The sequence below is a fragment of the Mirounga angustirostris genome, unplaced genomic scaffold (assembly GCF_029215605.1).
Source record: "Mirounga angustirostris isolate CCGP_5_RB_7025 unplaced genomic scaffold, mMirAng1.0.hap1 SCAF_5, whole genome shotgun sequence".
Lineage (NCBI taxonomy): Eukaryota > Metazoa > Chordata > Mammalia > Carnivora > Phocidae > Mirounga > Mirounga angustirostris.
The window spans coordinates 155,966,729-155,987,368 of record NW_026991713.1 but is presented as its reverse complement, the minus strand read 5'-3'; the positions used below and the strand labels follow the sequence as shown (position 1 = coordinate 155,987,368).

General features: G+C 47.1%; 2 protein-coding genes across 2 annotated transcripts in view; one reads left to right on the top strand and one right to left on the bottom strand.

The window, feature by feature from the left end:
- LOC123840651 (acyl-coenzyme A synthetase ACSM5, mitochondrial-like) overlaps positions 1 to 20,640 on the top strand; it is a 120,486-nt gene that overhangs the window by 14,017 nt on the left and 85,829 nt on the right.
- On the bottom strand, positions 8,125 to 14,037 carry LOC123842638 (uromodulin-like). Its single transcript, XM_064590315.1, has 5 exons — positions 13,986 to 14,037; positions 11,096 to 11,872; positions 10,887 to 10,994; positions 9,315 to 9,409; positions 8,125 to 8,343 (listed from the first exon to the last, which is right to left on the bottom strand). Exons 1-5 carry the CDS (start codon positions 14,035 to 14,037, stop codon positions 8,125 to 8,127), a joined length of 1,251 nt encoding a protein of 416 aa, XP_064446385.1.

The window sequence follows — 20,640 nt, the reverse complement described above, 5'->3', positions numbered from 1 at the left end:
ATTTCAAAAAAATTATGATATTCTTCACTCCCTTCTAGGACATCACCAAGTTACTTTGAAATTTATGGGATGGAGAAAAGTTATAATCTCGTAGTACAGTGGGAGGGGTACACACGCCTCCCCAAGGCCCCCAAATACAAGGCATCTATCACTCAGGATCCACACCCTTCATTAACACTGAGTATATGGTCATTTTCAGAGGAGGTATGATCCCAACCCTCCCAGATCTTAGAGTCTAATATTCAAAACTGACACTTACATGGTGTTTATTATGTGCCAGGCAATGTTCTAAATGCTTGATATGAATTTACTCACTTAAGCCTTAAAAAAGTCACATGAGGTAATAGCTGGTTGTGATATTTCAATTTTGCATACAGATAAACTCAGTCATGGTGAGATGGTGAGGCTCAGTAACTTGCCTGGGCAAGTTAAGTAAAGTAAGGCAGAGCTGCAACCGCTTAACTGACCGAGCCACCCAGGTGCCCCTAATGACATCAACGTCAACGCTTGGTGCTCATCGCAGGTGTATTCGTTAATCCCCATCACATTTCACTCATCCCCTCCCCTTGGGTAATCAGCCAGCAGGAAATGAAGCCACAGAGCACAGGGTTTCCAGCTGCCAGTCACTGAGACATCAGGGTCAATGTGGCCCACAGAAGCAGAGGCAGCCAGACCTTCAGGAACCCTGCAAAGAAAGCAATTATAGGGCTGCTGCTGGCACTGATGTGCCTGTGTGCAAAACTAACATAAGATGCCACCTTTAGACTGACCAATTAGGAAAGGACACCCTATCTGGGCTGATCAGTTAGAAAAGGGAAACTTTCTCTTTATCTGCCCTGAAAACCAATTAGAACAAGGTGCCACTCGGGGTGGAAAAATAGGAAAAAGGTGCCCTCCTAGGTGGACCAGATTGAAGAAGACAGCCTTTCTTCTGGCACTAGGATTGGTAGCCCCTCAAAAGGACATTCATGTACAGTGCCCAACCTACTCAACCATCCTTGGTGACCTTGGGATATTCACAGAGGACAAGCCTCTTAGGAACATCTTGAATCTTCAGCTCCAAGCTCACTACAGAGTTGGTACAGAGTTGGCCTAGCTCAGGTAAAACACTAGGTTGGTATAACAACTCCTTCAGATCTAGATGCCAGGAGCCAAGAAGGGCAACAGTTACATGAATTCACTTTTCATCCAGATTTTCAGACAAGTCAGTGTCTGTGAAAATCAAAGGCCATAAAATGCCACCTGTCCCTAGCCTTTGTGGTCAGAGAGGCAGAGAAACAGGGTTTCTTGTTTGTCTGTGATGTTCATCCCGGAACTAAGCCTGGTCCTTGGCATGTAGTAGCACTCAACATGTATTTGTCACCTGTTGAGTGAATCCTAAAAAAGGTGTTAGAGATGAATCACAAAGCTTCAGGAAGTGCTCAAGGTACAGACCTAGCGTGTGCATGTCTACTGGGTATAAGTTTGTATGAGTATGTGTATGTCTGTCCCTGCAAATATGCATGCATGCAACTCCAGCTATCTGTGCATCTGTGTGTGCAAATATGAGCATATGCATGTGACCTGGTGTGTGTATGTGTGCAAACATGTCTGGATGATATACATTCTGCGTCTGGGCACGCCTGTGTCTGTGTGCACATATGCACTACTGTGGGACTGCACAGGTGTATGTGCCTATGGACAGCCCCAGAACCAGGCGTTTCTACAGATGCAGTCACCTCTTCAGAGCTCAGGCCAAGCAGGCCAGGCACTCCAGCACATTCTGGGCCCACATATAAAAGCCCCAGAGAAAGGTTCTAGTGGAGGTCTCCCTGGAAAGAGGACCTGAACTTACCCAGGCTGCTGGAAGCAGCCCTCGAGACTACTGCTTGGACACCTGTAAAGGGAAAGAGAAGGATCAGTGCAAGGAGAGGGCATGCAGATGGCAAGAAGCCTGAGAGATATCCCTTCAGTTTGCTCTTCTCTTTGCAGCTAGAGTGGTCTTTTTGAAACCGGATCCGATCATGTCACTTCCCTGCTTTGGACCCTTCAGGAGTTCCCTGCTACTTTCAGGAGAAAGACCCCAAACCTTAGCAACAACTCTATGTCCCTACATGGTCTGGGCCCACCTGCATCAGCTCATCCCATACCAATCTCCTCCCCTTTCCAGCCTGCCTGGCCTTTTCTCAGTTCTTCTAGCAGGCTAGGCTACCCACCACCTTAGCCCCCCCACCACAGGCCCTTTGCCCATGCTGTACCCTCTGCCTGGGATTCTCTTCCCCTCACCCCCTTTCCCTGACACCTCTTGGTTAATCTCTCCTCAGTCTGAATAATGACTGCTCCACTGGTCTATAAGCTACATGTGAACCGGGTCTGTCTCTGCTTTTGCTCACCACAAGATCCCCAAACACTAGCACAGGGCCTAGCACACAGGAGGTACAAAAACAAATTTGTGCAATGGAATGAATGAATGACTAGGAACTGGTAAAATTTTGGAAGGCAGCTTATAGTCCACCTTGCCCCACAGAATCCACTTGTTCAGGTTCTTCAGAACCCAGTAAGTTCCACGTGCCAGGTTCTGTCATCCCTTATCATCTCCAGAGAATATTCCCTACCAGAAACATGGAGGAGGGAGTGGCTCTCTTACTTTTCCATGTGATGGGACCCAGATTCAGGACATGGGTTTGATCTATGCTGCCCGCACCTTGGAATCTGGACCCAGAGCAGGTCTGCAGGAAGAGGGCAACAAAGAAAGCTTTCCATGAGGGAGACTGCCATGGGGAGTGGGCTGCACTCCTCACAGGGGCCTCCTCCTGCCTCAGGTTGGGGCTTGAGGATGGTCGAGGCAGGAGTTGTCAGGAGATCTGTATACTTAGGCTCATGCCCCACCTCTACCTTCTGTTAGGTTTATGATCTTAGGAAAGTCACTTAAGTTCTCTGAGCTGCTCTCCCTGTATAGAAAAGGGAGCTAATAAAATGCCTCCCCTTTAGTTACTGCAAAGAATTAAAAAGTTAACACAGATAAGGTGCACCTGGTGCTTTAAAATGTCAGCTTCTATTACCAGAACACAAGCCTGCAGATAAGCCAGAGCATTTACCAGCCTGTCACACTGCACCGATTCCGCCTGATTTCCTAACAGCTTAGGTCTCCTCCCGTGCTCTGCCCACCCCATCTTACTGCTCATTCTATTCCTGGACTAAAAGAGAAACACAGCAGAAATGTTTGTTTTCTTTTAGACGTTGTGGCCAAATGTCTGGTTATGGGAGACGGGCAAGGGGGAAATCATGGCAGGCAGCCTGAGGGAGGAGAGGCAACTCACAGGTTTGCATTTTTCAGTAAAGGTGTCGCACAGATACACTTCACAGTGCAGGTAGACCAGGTCGTAGTTCCCGGCAAAACGGAACATCTGAACAGAAAATCGGCCCTGAGGGGACTCCCCGTTCTCCACCACCTGGATGGTTGAGTCCTTAGTGTGTGGACATCTGGGAGGGTTAAGTCATATAACGTGGTTGGTTAAGCAGCTACTCTGGAGCCAAACTTCCTGAGTTCAAATCTCACTCCACCACCTATTAGCTATGTGTCCTTGAGCAACTTAATCTCTCTGTGCCCCAATTTCCCCATCTATATACAGGAAATACTATTTGTAACCCATATCATAAGATAGCTGGGAAGATTAAATGAGTTAACTTTTCCAAGAGCGTACTACAGTATATGACACATAGTAGATGCTACATACCTTAATGCATATATATAACGCTGAAATAAAAATGTCATCAGCACAGGGTTGAAACTATGCTATAAAGTCAGCACCTCTGATTTCCCGGGAAATGACATTCAGGATCATTAGCTACCATTTGTTGGCTATCTCCTATGTGCCCGGTTCTGATGATAACAGTGGACACTTCTAAGTCCTGAGGGGCCGTGACCAAAAGGGAGTGAGTGTGTGTGTGTGTGCGTGTGCGTGCGTGCGCGGCGCCCATCTATAGACATACACAATTGTACCGAAACTCAAAATTGCACATGAAGAGACTCGTGTGTGTGCTGGGCTGGATCAGGGTACAAGGGCAGGCAAATTGGGCATTTTCTCCGCTATTTTACATAAGATTTGCTCAAAATTGATTTAGGAGAGGGGCGGAATGCTGACTGCACAGACGAAGAACTGGGAAGGGAACTCCCTGCTTTGTGCAAACAATTCAGATCGGCTTGTAAAAGTGCAGACTCCACCTGGCACAATAAAAGCTCTGAGGCTCAGGGGACCCACCCCCTGAAAGCCCCATGCACGCAACCTGAGCAGGGCATCCAAGTGTCCCCTCCAGCCCCTTGCTGTCTCCTCAGCCGGCTCTTCCTTACACATCCTGGGATGTTCGCCACCCCTCTTGGACTGGTGCTCCCCAACCCAGCTCCCACACATGCCCAGACAGAAGAACACAGGCACACTCAGCATTTCTTCCTGCTTCTTTTCCAAAACTTTCCAAGTGTCCCATGACATACATGCTCAATGTTTTTACTCAGGAAAAAAAAGTTTACAAATCCCTGCACAGTAGGTATTATTTATGCCCATTTCACATATGAGAACATGAATATTTGGAGAGATGAGATGAATTGTGTCTCCAGACTAAGAAATAGCAAAGCCAAGATGTGGACCCAAATCTCCATGATGCTCCAATCTCCATCAATGCCCTTTTCCAAATTTGCTTTTTTGGCCTTACCTAGAAACCACCTTCGTGTATGTTTTCCTGTGTTTCCCAGCATCTGTATTATTATAATTTACTTGCTATTTGCTTTAAATATACATATATTTTTATTGGAATACATCTATTTTTTAGAAGAATCTTTAGATCCTGACCACAAATAACAAACCAGCATCACTTGCCATAAGCACAACATGACCATTTACAGATAAATACAAAGTAAAACAGTGCTATTAAATCTTAGCTCCCATCAGAGCAGAAGGCCCTAAAAAGACTTCTTTCTGTTGCAAAGGGAATGAGCAATAACAGAGAGGTATAAGTGTCAGATGAGCACCCAACTGATACTCTTCCCTTGATGTAACCAGGCAGGTTCTAAGAACAGAAACAGGAATAGGTCAGTGCCTTTGGGGGATGCTTTTTCTGACTATGCTATTAAATAGCATATGCGCCTCCCCTTTCCCTGCTTTGGGTTTTTCCTATAGCCCCCTTACCACTGACATGCTACAGATTTCTCTTGTTTAATTATTGGTCCCCCCTCTTGGAATATCAGCTGTATGAGGGCAGAGAGTTTTGTCCCTTCTATTCACTGTGCTATGCACAGAGCCTGGCACACAGCAAGCTTCCAAAGACATCTATTCTGATTTGAATGACATGAATTACTTCCTCACAGTGTGGTCCACGGTTCTCCAGTGCCACCTGTGTCCCCCCTTTTACAACTGGTCCTTGGTTAACTGTGTCTCCAGCTCACTCCTCCCAGCCAAGTGCCATCTTGCTTCCTACCCTGGGTGAGTGCATCTTTCAATCAGGTTTCTTAACCTTTTCTTGAGTCCTGGACACCTCCAACCTTCTGGTGAAGCCCATGCCTCCCTCTTCAAAAATAATGTTTTAAGTGCATAAAGTACCTAAGATTATAAAGGAAACCAGTTCAACTGAAGTATAGTTCTTAAAATATTAGAGCATTTGATATATGCATTATATATTTACATATCTATTATATATAAACACATATTTGTAAGGATGTATATTTGATAACACATTAAATAATAATTTCTAGTAGAAACTCTAATACTCTAGTAACTAAAAAGTACTGACATGTGTAAATGTTTTCACGTGTCCTGCTAATACTGTGGTTTGTTGCCTATGTTCATAACGGATGGTGATGCTAAATTTCAGCTAGACATTGTGAATATAAAGATGTACTTGCCCCCAAATCCAAATCCAAAGGCTGCCCCCTCCTGCCCCAGAATTCCATCTACGGAACTTACCTGTTCTGGATGATGAAGTACTTCAGGGGATCTGTGGCATTGCCGCTGGGTGTAGCGTAGCAGTTGGTCATCAGCAGTGCAAACCGGGACAGGTCACCCCCATCCAGCATGGTGCCCACATAGAGAAAGGCCTCTGTGGCCAGGGTCACGGAGGAGCCTTCGTAGGGCTGTGTGTAGGCAGGGCTCTGGAAGAGTGCCATCCGCATGGTGAACATGCCTGTCCCTCCCACGCTGATGTTTAGGACGCTACAGGGGGAGAGGAGCTGGTGAGAAAACCAGAGCTGAGAACAGCAACAGATGGGCCACCCCTTCTGGTCTGCAGTCCCAGGCCATCCCTGGCAGTTCTCTGCGTGTTTATTTAGCAGGAGGACTGGAACCCACCAACCACTGCAATGGCTGCCAACTGTGATGAGCAGACATGGGTCACCTCAGGATCTTGTTGAAATGCAGGTTCTGGTTTGGTAGGTTCAGGTGGGGCTCAAGGTTCTGCATTTTTAACAAGCTCCCATGTGATGCTGCTGCTGCTGATCCACAGACCACATTTTTTGTAGCATGCCCATCCCCTTCACTTGGGGACTCTTGCCTTCAAGGAGTCCAATAAACAAATTCTCAAGGGAGTCACCTACATTCCTTCTTTGGTCTTAACCTGGAGCAGTTAAAAGGGATGGCTATGAGTCCTACAGGCCTAGGTCAGAGTTCTGGGTCCACCTACAGCAGAAGATAGGGGTTTTTTGTAAATGGGTTATTTTTCACCACATTGAAAATAGCTACACTGATGAGACTTCACAGAATGAGCCAATAAAGGACCCTGTAAGACTGATAACGCTAGGAAGTAAGGCACATGATAAAAACTCAGTAATGTAGAAGTCCATTTTGCAGGTGAGAACTGGGTTATTGGTTTGGACTCAGATTTGGACTAGGGCAAGATTTCCAGCTCAAACTGGAGAGACATCTCCATATAGATGTGTTGCTCCTTGACGTCTGTCAGGCCTGAGACACGGCCACAGTGCTCCAGGGCACTGCTTGGCCAGGTGGTTCTCCAGCCAAAGGCAGACAATGAGCAACCTTCTTCCCCCAGGTCAGCCATGCACCCTCATCAGTGCCGTGCCCTTCCCTGAGTCTGGTTGGCCCAAAGAACATGTAGCCGTGGATGAGCTTCATAATGAAGGTCATGGTAGAGTGGGGGCTCTGGGCACAATGCCCTAGGTTTGAATCCCAGCTCTGCCACTTACTAGACTCTAACTTTGGACAGGTTACTCAGTCTTCTCTGAGCCTCAATTTCCACATCTGTATAATGGGAACACTACTAATAATAGTAATATTTACAGCTCTTAAGGTACTCTTAAGATTTCAGTGAGAGGTTTCCTGTAGAGCAGTTAACACAATGCCTGACATACAGTCAGCTCTTGATAAGTGCTTGTTATAGTTACAACTGTAATTTTTTCCAACATCACATTTGCATCATTGGCCTGTGATTCGTCCTAGTCAGAGATTTCCAATTTTATTTAGCAACAGGATCCTTTTACTACTTTTTTTAATAATAAAATCTCGTGGGACACCCAATATGGGTGGAACGTCTCTGGTTCACCCTGTAGGCATCCCCAAACGTACTTCCTTAAAGACCCTCAAACTCTAAGAGGCATAATTTATAACCCCCCCTTTTTTTTTTATCAAATTCCTATTTATAGAGAAGGAAGGAAACTAAGGTCCAAATATGGCATGATTTATATATCATATAAATAGCAGGTCTGGACCAAGAGCCCTCCCTCCGACCAAGAGCCCTCCCTCCTTCCATCTGGTCCAACCACCCTGCCCCTCTGATAAGCCAGAGGCCCTAATATTTAATTCACACATGCCAAGCCCTGTTGTGCTTCTAAGAAAGGCAGTATGGGTACTGCTAAATCCATTTCACAGATGAGAGGACTGACACCCAGAGTGGGGCTGTCAATTTCCAGAGCCATCTTGTTAGTATGTGACAGAGCCTGGATTTGAATCTGGGCTCCTTCCTTCCAGACTGGGCTCCTCCATTGGAAAATACTGCCTCCCAGCTCCCCCACCCAGCAACATATGGATGGCAGTTAACAGGGAAGCTGAGGGCCTGGTGGTTAAGAGGTTGTCGGGGTAGAGATGGCCGGGGGTACTGGGGACCCTCTCTGGCCACACCTGACCATTGGCTGCATGGAGGTCTTCAAGCTTTCATGTCCAGGGGGTAGGAACACGCAAAGTTGATTTTGATGTTGCAGTCACGGATGATGATCTCATCTGCCCGGTAGAGGGTGTTGCTATATATGGCATGGGTTTCATTCCTCTGTATTGGGGGGTGGGAGCGGGAGAAAGGGGCATGAGAATCTGAGTAGGACTCAAAGTCAAAGGGGTTTCTATGGCCACCTGTGAGCTGCCCTCCCAGCTGTCATAATCAAAAGTTACAAGGACAGCAACCATTTATGAACTAGGCCCTGAGCTAAACACTGGTCCTGCATGACTGCATTAGCCTCTTCAATGACCCTAAGAGGCAGGGCTACTATCTCCCTGCCTCATGATGAGGAGATGGGGGTTCATAGAAGCTGAGTAACTCTTGAGTAACTTGCCCACAGTATGTGGGATCTAATAAGCCTGAGCTCTCCAAATTAGGCCACGCTTCCTCTCAAACACTAAAAACACTAAAAACCACCTCCAGACTCATTATTAATGCTGGAATTTCAAACGCTGTGCTAAGCAAATAACAATTTCTTTCTTCTTTTCTTTTGTCTTCTTTCCTTTTCTTTCTGGGGGATGAGGGAGTTGGAGAAGCAGTATTCCACTCAAATATTGACCTCTGGGTCCCTTTTGAGGAAGTTTCTGGAGGTGAGGTCCTGGTTCTCTGAACAGTGGTGATGCAGACCTTGCCTCTGAGGACCACCCAAGACAGGCAGACTTGCTTCTGAGCCCAGTGCTGATACCTCCTGGCTGAGAAGAATCACTGTCCTATCTGGGCCCTTCCGTTCCCATCTGTAAAATGGGGCACTGTCACCACGGATCATTCTCTTTATTTAAAGCTAACATTTATTGAGCACTTACACTGTGCCTGCCGGTGTCTCAATCACTTCACACACATTAACTCATTTAATCCTCTTAACAACCCTGTGAAGTAGGTACTAGTATCATTATTCCATTTTACAGTTGAGGAAACTGAGGCACAGCCAGGCTCATATGACTAGGAAGTGGTAAAGCTGGGGCTTGAACCAGGCAGTGCTCCCACCCTGTCCCATGTTGGCCAGGACATACCATCATCACTGTCCCACAGGGGCCACCCCTGGCTGGGGTCACCACAGATATCCAGTCCCAGTCGCCCCTCTAATGGAAGCCTGAGCACTGGCTGTCACGCAGGTACATGAAAACCTTCTCAAAGCCCAGGCTTTTCAGCTGGCACTTGCTCAGGGACACCTTGATGTCATTGGCTCCACACTCCAGCCTGCGCTCCAGGAGGGAGAGATCTGAAATGGGCAGGGAAGGCAGGATTGGAAACCTGGGACCACAATTCAGCATCAAGCACATCCCCAGGGCCCAGGCCCAGCTGGTCAGGCTGGCCACTCACTAGCTGGCGGTGCTCAGTTTAGCCCCGTCTCATCTTGCCATGGTCTCCTCTCTCAGAGGGACGGAGACGCAAGACTGGATTCCCAGCATCACTGGATGGATCCAAATGGCCAACCATCAGCTCCATGTTACCCTAAGTGTGGATTGTATGCAAAAAACAATATTATTTTCAGGTCATTCACTGCCCCCCCTGCCAGCATTAAATACATTGAATCTCAGTAAAACAAAACAACAAACACACTAACACATTAATCGCAGTATCTTTCCATCCTTTGTATATCAAAGAGATAGTCCACACTAGCTACTAATGTTTTTAATGCTATATACTTGCTAATTTCCCTTTTAAAACAACAGAGTGCAGACATCAGGCTAAGTGTTTGGGGCACACAGTGACATCCAGGTGGATTTTTTTTAAACTTTTTTAAATTGAAGTATTACACAGCTGCTGGAATTTAATAATTTTCTTTCATTGTATTTATTTTTACTGTTACCTTCTATCTACGGTAAGAGTTACTTGCCACAGATAGATGCAGCAGTGGCCGTAAGTGTCCCAAGTTTATTTAAAAGAAGAAGGATTCAACCAACTTAAAGAAGAACAAGTTAATAATAAAAACCACAGTCTAGGTAGTACTTGGATAAAACGAAATTATAAAATTGGTACTAAAATCATGACTGAAGTTTGGGAAATACTATCCTGCTTCAGTCATTGTACATATGGGGAAATTGAGGCTTGGAGACCCACAGAGCCCTGCTCGGGATCCTCTGCTGATCAGAGGAGGGCCCAGCCCTAGAAACCGCAGGCTGGTCACCAGTCCTGTGTTCTTTTTTTTTTTTTTTTTAAAGATTTTATTTATTCATTTGGGACACAGAGATACAGAGAGAGAGAGAGAAAGCATGAGCAGGGGAGAGAGGCAGAGGGAGAGGGAGAAGCAGGCTCCTCGCTGAGCCAGGAGCCCGATGTGGGGCTCGATCCCAGGAGCCTGGGATCATGACCTGAGCTGAAGGCAGACGCTTAACCATCTGAGCCACCCAGGTGCCCCACCAGTCCTGTGTTCTTGAGCTGCAGAAATCCGGCTTAGGCAGCCTTTGGCCAACAAGTGGCAGCCACCTGTACTATGGTGTGGGAGCCTCAGGAAGAAGGCTGGGGCTAAGGAGGCTCCTCAAGCTCTGGGAGCTTTGGCGTCCACTAAAGGGATCCCAGGAGCCCAGAGAGCTTCTCCTGGTTTTAACAGATATTACTGGACCCACTTTTCACTCAGATGGGATGATATGCATCCCTGCATCATCCCCGTATGTCCCCAACTCGCGCGTAGGAATGTGTGCCTCCCCCACTTGCTGACATTTCTCAACACATTGCCCTCCTCCTACTGGTCTCACCAGTGATATTGAAGTCCTGTTTGCACTGGCAGCTCCATGTGCCATCATCCGACTTGCAGTCCTCGTCTATACTGCACTCCTCACATGTCCCCAACACGGAGCTGGGGTCTGCAGGATCACAGACACTGTCAGTCAACAGGGATGCTCCCCGGTCTCCCGTGGGGCCCACCCAGGTCTGGAGTGGGGCGTAGGGGGAGATGCCCACTCACCTGTGCAGTAGGCCAGATAGCACTCGGTGGGCGCGCCCAGGTTGTAGACATAGTAGCCACCAGCACAGGCCTTCCCTTGGACGGGCGCGTCCCACAGGCAGCAGTGGCCACTCCAGTGCGCGCAGGCTGTGCGGCTCACTATGCCCTCGTCACTGGACGGGTGCGTGCCGTTGAGCCACATGGGCGCGGCCGTGTTACAGTGCAGGACCGGCACGCAGGTCTCCGCCAGGCGCACACCGCCCGACCCCACGAAGCGGTACCAGCCACTCAGGCCCATGTCGCAGGTGTAACCCGCCCCGTGCTCGGCACTGCGCCAGTACTCATCTAGGATGCGGTACTCTTGGCATGGGTCTGCGCATACCAGCGCGTCGCCCCCGGGCACGCAGTCCAGTCCCGGCCCACAGGAGCCCGGGGAGCACTCGCAGTGTTTCCTGTCCCCCAGATAGCCCTCAGGACAGACACACGAGTAATTGCCCTTGCTATTGACACAGGTGGCCAGGGCGTGGCAGTGGCTGAGCCCGGGCTCTGCGCACTCATCCACGTCGGTGCAGCCCAGCCCGGGCATCAGTCGGAAGCCGTCAGGGCAGGTGCACAAGTAGGAGCCCAGCATGTTCACGCAGCTGCTGTCCTCGGAGCAGTTGTGGGCCCCAGGGATGACACATTCATCCAGGTCCACGCACACAAGGCCGTTACCAGTGAAACCCACCTGGCAGGAGCATGTTGTGACAGTCCCGTCCTCCATGCAGGTGGCATTGCTGTGACATTCAGAGCAGTTTCCTGTGGACAGAAGAATCCGGCCTCAGATGGGGGCAGCTGGGCCAGTGGTCACTCAGAGAGTCCTCCTGCATCCATTAGGGTACCATGTTCTTTTAAGACTTGGTCCCTGGATGACTCCCTCCAAAACAACTAAACAAAACTCCCCCGATGCTTCCACTGTGCATTCTTCTCTGTTAAGCATTGCTTTCAAAGTATGTCTTCTTTTAAAATATCCACGCTTCCACATCCAGAGGAATAATAAAGAGTTCTTGACACTTTGGTAGGATTTAGGTGACCCTGTCGCCCCTTCCCCACCTTTGAACATTTAATGCCTTTTGCTCAGATCTTCCCTGCCTCCCCTCTGAAGACTTCCCCAACTCTCCCTGACAGTCGCACTTTGTGTGACATCCTCCATGACAATAAACACAGTAAAGATAACGAGCTGTCGTTTATTAAGCACTTACAATATGCCAGACACTGGGATGTATGCTTTTCACTCATTATCTCATTGAATCCTCCCCAATGGCCCTGTGGGATCGCTTTTGTATTTACCCTTATTTTAAAGATAAGCAAACTGAGGTTCAGAGGGTTTAAGCCACTTGCTCTGTTGGTAAGCAGCAGAGCCAGGACAGAAACCTGGGTGGCAGGACCACAGAGTATATGCTCTTAACCTCTTTACCATGACACTGAAATGGCATTTACTGTGCCCCAAAGTACTCCAGCTCAGGGGAGACGCCCAGCTCCCTTCCCCAGGGAGAAGCTGAAAGCTAGATGAGGATAATGCAAGACCCAATGGAATGACCTCTTAAGAATGCAGGGGAACAAAGATACAAAAGTAGGGATCCGAAGGGGTACGTGCACCCCGATGTTTATAGCAGTAATGTCCACAATAGCCAAACTGTGGAAAGAGCCAAGATGTCCATCGACAGGTGAATGGATAAAGAAGATGTGGTATATATATACAATGGAATATTATGCAGCCATCCAAAGGAATGAGATCTTGCCATTTGCAACGACGTGGATAGAACTGGAGGGTATTATGTTGAGTGAAATAAGTCAAACAGAGAAAGACATGTATCATATGATCTCACTGATATGAGGAATTCTTAATTGCAGGAAACAAACTGAGGGTTGCTGGAGTGGGGGGTGGGGTGGGAGGGATGGGGTGACTGGGTGATAGACACTGGGGAGGGTATGTGCTCTGGTAAGCGCTGTGAATTGTGCAAGACTGTTGAATCTCAGATCTGTACCTCTGAAACAAATAATGCAATATATGTTAAGAAAAAAAGAAGAAGAAGAAGGTAGCGGGAGGGGAAGAATGAAGCGGGGGAAATCGGAGGGGTAGACGAACCATGAGAGACGATGGACTCTGAAAAACAAACTGACGGTTCTAGAGGGGAGGGGGGTGGGAGGATGGGTTAGCCTGGTGGTGGGTATTGAGGAGGGCACATTCTGCATGGAGCACTGGGTGTTATGCACAAACAATGAATCATGGAACACTTCATCTAAAACTAATGATGTAATGTATGGGGATTAACATAAGAATAAAAAAATTAAAAAAAAAAAAAGAATGCAGGGGAAGGTGTTTGGGAGCCACTTTGGTGTGTTCAGATCTTGACCTTCCAGTAAATTGCCAGGGGACCTAGTGGTAGTCTCTTGCCTCCAATGTGTGATCCAAGGACCACAGCATCAGTATTACCTGAGAGTTTGTCAGAAATGCAGAATTTCAGGCCCTATGCAGGGCCTACTGAATCAGAATCTGCATTTTAGCAAAACTCCCATGTGAGTCCTGTATACATTAAGGTATAAAAAATGGATTTAGAGGAGCGCCTGGGTGGCTCAGTTGTTAAGCATCTGCCTTTGGCTGAGGTCGTGATCCCAGGGTCCTGGGATTGAACCCCGCATCGGGCTCCCTACTCGGCGGGAAGCCTGCTTCTCCCTCTCCCACTCTCCCTGCTTGTGTTCCCTCTCTTGCTGTGTCTCTCTCTCTGTCAAATAAATAAATGAAATCTTAAAAAAAAAATAAATTCTAAGCATGATAGGAGAGGAAGCCAGACCTCCTCTGTTAACAGCAGCATTGTTCCCTGCACACACACACACGCACACACACAAACACCCCCCTCCCCCCACTTACTTGCTTCCAGGGTGTCAGTGGATGCAGCTGTGATGACCCAAGAGGTTACCATGACTACCATCCACACCGAGATCAGAGAGGAAAGCTGCCCCATTCTTTCTGCTCTTCACAGCTTCTTCTGGTCTGGGGAGAACCTGCCCAAAGGCAAAGACAGGTTGACCCCTTGGGATTTCCTCCCTGTCTGTGATGCCTGGAGTCCTGTGGAACAGAGATGGATGGGATAGATGCATGATCTAACTCACTTCCCCACAGTTGGGAGGAGTGCTTTGGTCCTGCACTGCACAACTCCAGAAGGTGCCATTTATATGAACTACAGGAAGTGTACAGTGTTGTGGCCCTTGCTTTGTTGTTTTTCCTTCTGTTACCCCACCCATCCTCCCACCCCCATATTAGCCTCTGCTCCCCGAGTCTCAGCGAATCTGGAAGAACTGAGTCTCATTTGGAACAGGAAGCAGCAAGGTGGGGTAGTGTGTTCTGGACTCCTCATCTTACCGGAGGCAGCTTTAGGTTTTCACAGCCACTCCTGATCCCCTGCTGGGATACTTTCAACTTGCCCAGATCCATTTATCCATTCAACAAACATTTACTGAGTAGCTACCATGTGCCAAACAGGGAGCTACACACCGAGGAAGGCCATGAATAGGACAGGCAAGATCCCTGACTTCATGCAACCCATATTGTAAAGAAGTTGCTTTAGATAAGCAACTCCAGAGATGATTAACCTTCACAATGGATTTTGGTGTTTCCAGAGCAGTCACTTATTATTTCACTCAATTGGTGAAATAATCCTAGGTGGGTATTACTATTGCCTCAATTTTTACAGCAGCAAACTAGGGTAGTAAGTGGTGGTTAAATGTGTGGGACCTGGAGCCTGCCACCAGGATCCAAATCCCTGTTTTATTAATCACTGACAGTGTAACACTGGGCAAGGTATTTCAACTCGCTAATAATTAGTTTCCTCATCTATGAAATATGGATCATTGCTTTCACAAACTGAGTGCCTATGATGTGCCAGGCTCAGTTTGAAGTCCCTGTGATCAGAGAACTTGTGTTCTGGAGCTGTGTTTTCCAAGCCTTTATGATCACGATCTGCTATAAGGAAAATACTTTTTGCCATAACCTGGTGTAGTTGCTTGTGTATGTGCATGGGTACACACACACACACAAAATAATAAGTTTTACAAAAATCTTAGTATTGTATGCATTGCTTGCTGACATAGTCTCTAACATTTAATTAAAAGAAAATTTTGGGTATAACCCACAAACAATTTCATGATCTGCTAATGGGTCGTGAAAACACTGTGGCAGATGATAACTGACTGCATATTGTCATGGGGATTAACTAAGATGATATAAGCAAAGCAGGGCCTGGCACATAGCAAATGCTATTGTTCACTGCTATATCTCCAGTGCCTAGTACATAGTAGGCACTTTGCTAATATTTGTTGAATGAGTGAAGAAATAGTAGTCATTGTTATTAGTAAAGTGCAGCCTTGAAGGGAGGGAGATTGACCAACTGAAGATAATGAAGCCAATAGTCAGCAGAGGAATGACCCAATCTAGGTCTGACCCAGGTGTCCAATCTCTTCATTTCCTTCCCCCCTCTCCCAAACAGAATGGGAATTAGCAGAGAACTAGGTGGGGGAGAAGAGAGAGCCATAGATAGCCTTACCTGAAGCCAGAGAGGTAGAATTAGTCTGTTTCCAAGTGTGTGCCTCCTATATATACATCTGCCCCTGGCTGGCAGTCTTTCCTCCAATTATTCTCTGGTTCTGTTTCTTGAGATCGTATTCTTTTTTTTTTTTTTTTAAAGATTTATTTATTTATTTATTTGAGACAGAGAGAATGAGAGAGAGAGAGCACATGAGAGGGGGGAGGGTCAGAGGGAGAAACAGACTCCCTGCCGAGCAGGGATCCCGATGCGGGACTCGATCCCGGGACTCCAGGATCATGACCTGAGCCGAAGGCAGTCGCTTAACCAACTGAGCCACCCAGGCGCCCGAGATCGTATTCTTGAGGGTAGGATATTTTCCCCTGTGGGCACAGTGTTTTCCTTTCCTAGGCTGTCAGATTGTTGTTCTTTTTCCTAATATGTGGACGCCCCAAATGACTGACATTGGGGGTCAAACTTGTGCCCGCAAATATAAGGCCTCTGTTTTGCACCTTTTGATATAAAGAGATTCCTTAGAAATTAACCGGAAAAGCAGTGCCAAGGTACTAGGCGTTTTATTGGTCATTGAGAAGGACAAGGTGGACCTAAGGAGCCCGGCAGAGGCCTGTATCTGAAGCCAGGCTGCGCTGGGGCAAAAGGGGGTTTTTATTGCCCCCATTAGGACATGCACCTGTGGCCATTTGGGTTTCTTGCCCTGGGGAGGGCACCCTGCTGAAGTACACTCCATCCTCATGGCTCAGCAAGCTCCTCTGTGGTCCGGACATGAGCAGGAGAGGAGGTGACAATGGTTGAAAGTCAAAGCCTGAAGATAACTGAGACATCACCAGACCAGACCCACTCTGCGAAACAAAGAATCTGAGTTCCCATGAGGATAGGCCCCCTTGGGAGGTGGGTAACTTTGTGACTGAGTAGACTGACTTTTGAGTCCGTCCGCCTGTCTCCTGATCAGCCATTTATTGTGTGCCAGAGGACTCATTTCTTTAATAATCTTCCTGAGGTCATTTTCGTTGTCTGTGAAAGGAAAGCACCCATCTCTTAGAGTTGTTATGGTGGTTAAAGGAGAAGATGCAAGAACAGAGGTGATGTAACAATTCTACCCGTGGAAGTCACTGTCAGTGCTGCTTTGCTGATGTACAGTCACAGGGGTCGAAATGGCAGAGACTGGGCTCAACCCCATGGCTCCTGACGCAGTCCCATGTAGATGGCAATCCAGTCTAAGAGTCAGTCCCATAGAGAAAAATTGAATATGTGTAAACTTGGGCTGAGCAGGAAATAGAACAATGACCCATTGCATTTACTTTTTCAGGATCTTTCTTATCCTGTCTCATTTAGTGGTCGGGTAACCATCAGCACTATGCAATCATCTCCTCAGGATAATTTTGTAGGAGTGAAATTTCTGGGTCAAAGAGGTGGTGCAGTTTTAAGAATTTTGATACCTCTTCCCAAACAGCACCCCCAGAGAGAGATTTTTTTTTTAAATAAACTACTTTAGGGGCGCCTGGGTGTCTCAGTCAATTAAGCATCTGCCTTCGGCTCAGGCCATGATCTTGGGGTCCTGAGATGGAGCTCTGTGTTGGGCTCCCTGCTCAGCGGGGAGCCTGCTTCTCCCTCTCCTTATGCCCCTCCCCCCACTCGTGCTCTCTCTCTCTCTCAAATAAATAAATAAAATCTTAAAAAAAATAAACTAGTTTACAATCCCATAGTACCAATCCTGAGCGTTGTACACTTTCCTTCATCTTTGTCAAAAAAAGAAGTGAGAAATCTCATTGCTTACTTTTGTAATTCTTCAGTGAAAAGGGAAATCATTATCTTTTCATGTGTGTTACTTATTCTTCTTTTCTGAATTGGCTGTGTCTTTCTTTCTTTTTTCCCCCTACTGCTTAAGAAGAAAATAAAAGTTCTTAATATTCTTTTTCTCCATTTTTGGATGGTGAATATAATTTCTGGTTGGTGCATATGAGGCCCTGTCTAAACCTGAGTTCGGGTGTCCTTAAAGGATTAAAATGGAGGCTCCGGGTGGCTCCTGGAGTTGTCTGGGCAAAGGCCATAGGCAGGAATATGGGGCATTTGTGTTATAGATTACTCATAAGTCTAATAACCACATTTTTCCAGTTTCTGTATTTGATGCTTGTACATCTTGGGGCTTTGCTGACCCTGGAGGGATTGCCCCTCCCAGGCTAACTAATTCCTAGAGATTGCCAACAGCTGGCTAGAGATCTGCCTTCTATATGCAAACTGACCACCCAGAGGGCCCCCCCCCCCCCCCACCACCAGCCCTCCTTTGCTGGGGGCTCTCACACTCAGGGCCACTATTCCCCTGCCTTCATCACCCCAGGGCCAGGCACCAGACAACCGGGACCGGTCCCTCATCCCAAGACCTGCTGAAATTACTCAAACTATCCAGTCCTCAACCTGCTTCCCTGCCTCTCCTGTTCCTTCCCATGGGAACCACAAGAAAGGCTCTTGCTCATGTTTCCCCTATCCCTTGGCCTCCTGACTGACCCTGGTACTTCTTCGTGTGCCCCCTCCTCTTGTGATTTGGGAATCTAATCAACTATGTTTTCAATGGCATTCATCTTCTCATCTGTTAGCCTTGTCATATAATAATAACAAAACTTACATTTTAAAACAGTAAGCATCACCTGCCCTCAACACAGCTGGAGCATCCTGTGGTGTTCCTCTAGTTTGTTGTTTTTCCACTCTTTCTTCAAAATTCCTACCGTCGCCCAGCCCCATACATTTAATGACATCATGGCATTCTCACTGGAGTCACTAAGCATTGCCTCCCTCAACTTCTCCGTCTTCCTGCCTCTGGATTCACCTTCCACTTCTCCTCTCCCATAATGGAAGCAGCATCCTTCTTCCTGGGCTGATAACCTTTTTTCCTCACCTTCACCTACCCCTTCCTCCTGTAACTTCCTCTTCTCATAAGCACTTGGAGTATTCTCATCTGCTAGTCCCTTTCTTTCTTTCTTTCTTTCTTCTTTCTTTCTTTCTTTCTTTCTTTCTTTCTTTCTTTCTTTCTTTCTCTCTCTCTCTCTCTCTCTCTCTCTCTCTCTTTCTTTCTTTCTTTCTTTCTTTCCTTTTTTAATTATTTTTTTCTGCTAGTCCCTTCTGTGGAAAGCTTCCTTTGACCCCACACTCCCTCCAGCCACCATCCTGTTTTCCATCCTTTCATAGCCGAACTTCACAAAAGATTTATCTGCACACTTTCCACTCACATTCATTCTGGTAAGCTTCCTGAACTGCCAGCTCCGTTGACCTTGCTCATCAGGATCACCAAAGACATCCACGTTGCCAAATTCAATCGCTGTTTTTTTTTTCTTTAGCTTACTTCCAGAAAAGTAGCCAAAAAATATTTGTTTCTGAACAAACCTTACTCAGTTTATCAAAAGTTCCCATCTTCTTGGAATGCTCTTCCCCTCTTAACTTTTAAACATGGGTAAGAAACTTGATCTTAATAAGCTTGACAGTTGGGCACCTGGGTGGCTCAGATGGTTAAGTGTCTGCCTTCGGCTCAGGTCATGATCCCAGGGTCCTGGGATCGAGTCCCACATCGGGCTCCCTGCTCCTTGGGAGCCTGCTTCTCCCTTTGCCTCTCTCTCTCTGTCTCTCATGAATAAATAAATAAAAATCTTAAAAAAAAAAATAATCTTGACAGTTGTCACTTACTGAGTGCCTCTCTTGGGTCAGAGACTATGTTGAATGCTTTTACATTTATTGTCTCAGACAATGAGCCACAACACATGTTACCAAGAAGATTGTAGTTCAGAAATATTGAGTTGCTTCCATGAGATTACCCAGCTAGCCCGTGGTAAATCCATACTATAGCCCTTACCTTATTCAGATTTACTTCTATGATGCGTTGCGCTCCTTGGGGTAAAAAGCATTCCATGCTCAGCCATGAGGGATAAGTGGTTTCAGGTCTTTTTTTGAGGGAGTGAAGCTAAGGTGTGGAGAAATTTGCTCAACAGAATAGAAAGGATTTTTGTGAGAGTAGTGTGTGTTGGGGCAGGGTGGGGGGGTTGGTAAAAAATGAGCCAAGGGAGACAACTCTCCCAACAGAAGGGTCATCATTGGCCTTACTTACCTATAACTGCTTATCCCAACCTGAGCCCCCACTTCCTGAGGCCCCAGATACATATGGGGGACCTGCAGGTAGCACATGCATTCTCTGGCTGGTGGCCAGTCAGGGACTCTGTTCCGCGTGATTTATTCTTAACAGTCCCCATGAACCCCTCCTTTGACTAGCAGCCACATAGCCTGAAGGCTGAGGCAGGTGAGCCTCACACCATGTCCTGAATACTAACACCTGCCCCTGTTGGGGCAGTCTGGCTCAGGTGAGTTCCAGGGCCCCAGGCTGTTCCCTGCTTCATCTGGATGTGGACAGGCCAGGGGGTTTGGGGGGGGGGAAGAGGGAGGCCCAGGAGCTGGGTCAGGAGGCCTGAAGGAGTACAAACAGCCTTTCTCTTACATGACGGGTGGAAAGTAGAAAGGCCCAGACGGTTTGTAGAGACCTTGGTCTGTAAAATAATAGGCCCCTCTTTTCCCAAGAGGAGCCCTATTATCACTTGGCCAAAATGATTATCACAGATCAGCAGCATGAAATCTGTGGTCAGCTGAATGATGACTTCCCAGTACATCTATGTCCTAATCCCCAGCAGCTGTGAATGGTACCTCACATGACAAAAGGGACCTTGCAGTAGGATTTAAGTTCAGGATCGTGATGTAAGGTTGTCTGGGCAGGCCTGTGAGCTAAGGAATGCAGGCAGTCTCCAGAAGCTAGAAAAGGCAAGTCAAGGGATTCTTCCACAGGGGACCAACCCTGATGACACCTTGACTTTAGCTCAGTGAAATTGACTTCTGATTTCTGGCCTTCAGAGCTGTAAGAAAGTTGGTACTTCTTCGAGCCACTAAATTTGTGGCAATTTATCAGAGCAATAATAGGAAACTAATACAGAATCTAATTTGTGTCTCCAGGTA

Excerpts from the sequence above, each read along its gene's own strand:
- LOC123842638 (XM_064590315.1), bottom strand. The coding sequence starts at position 14,037 with ATGGTAACCTCTTGGGTCATCACAGCTGCATCCACTGACACCCTGGAA. Across the intron at positions 10,995-11,095 it reads CTATCTGGCCTACTGCACAG|ACCCCAGCTCCGTGTTGGGG; the intron begins GTGAGTGGGCAT and ends GTGATCCTGCAG. Across the intron at positions 9,410-10,886 it reads ACAGGACTTCAATATCACTG|ATCTCTCCCTCCTGGAGCGC; the intron begins GTGAGACCAGTA and ends TGCCCATTTCAG.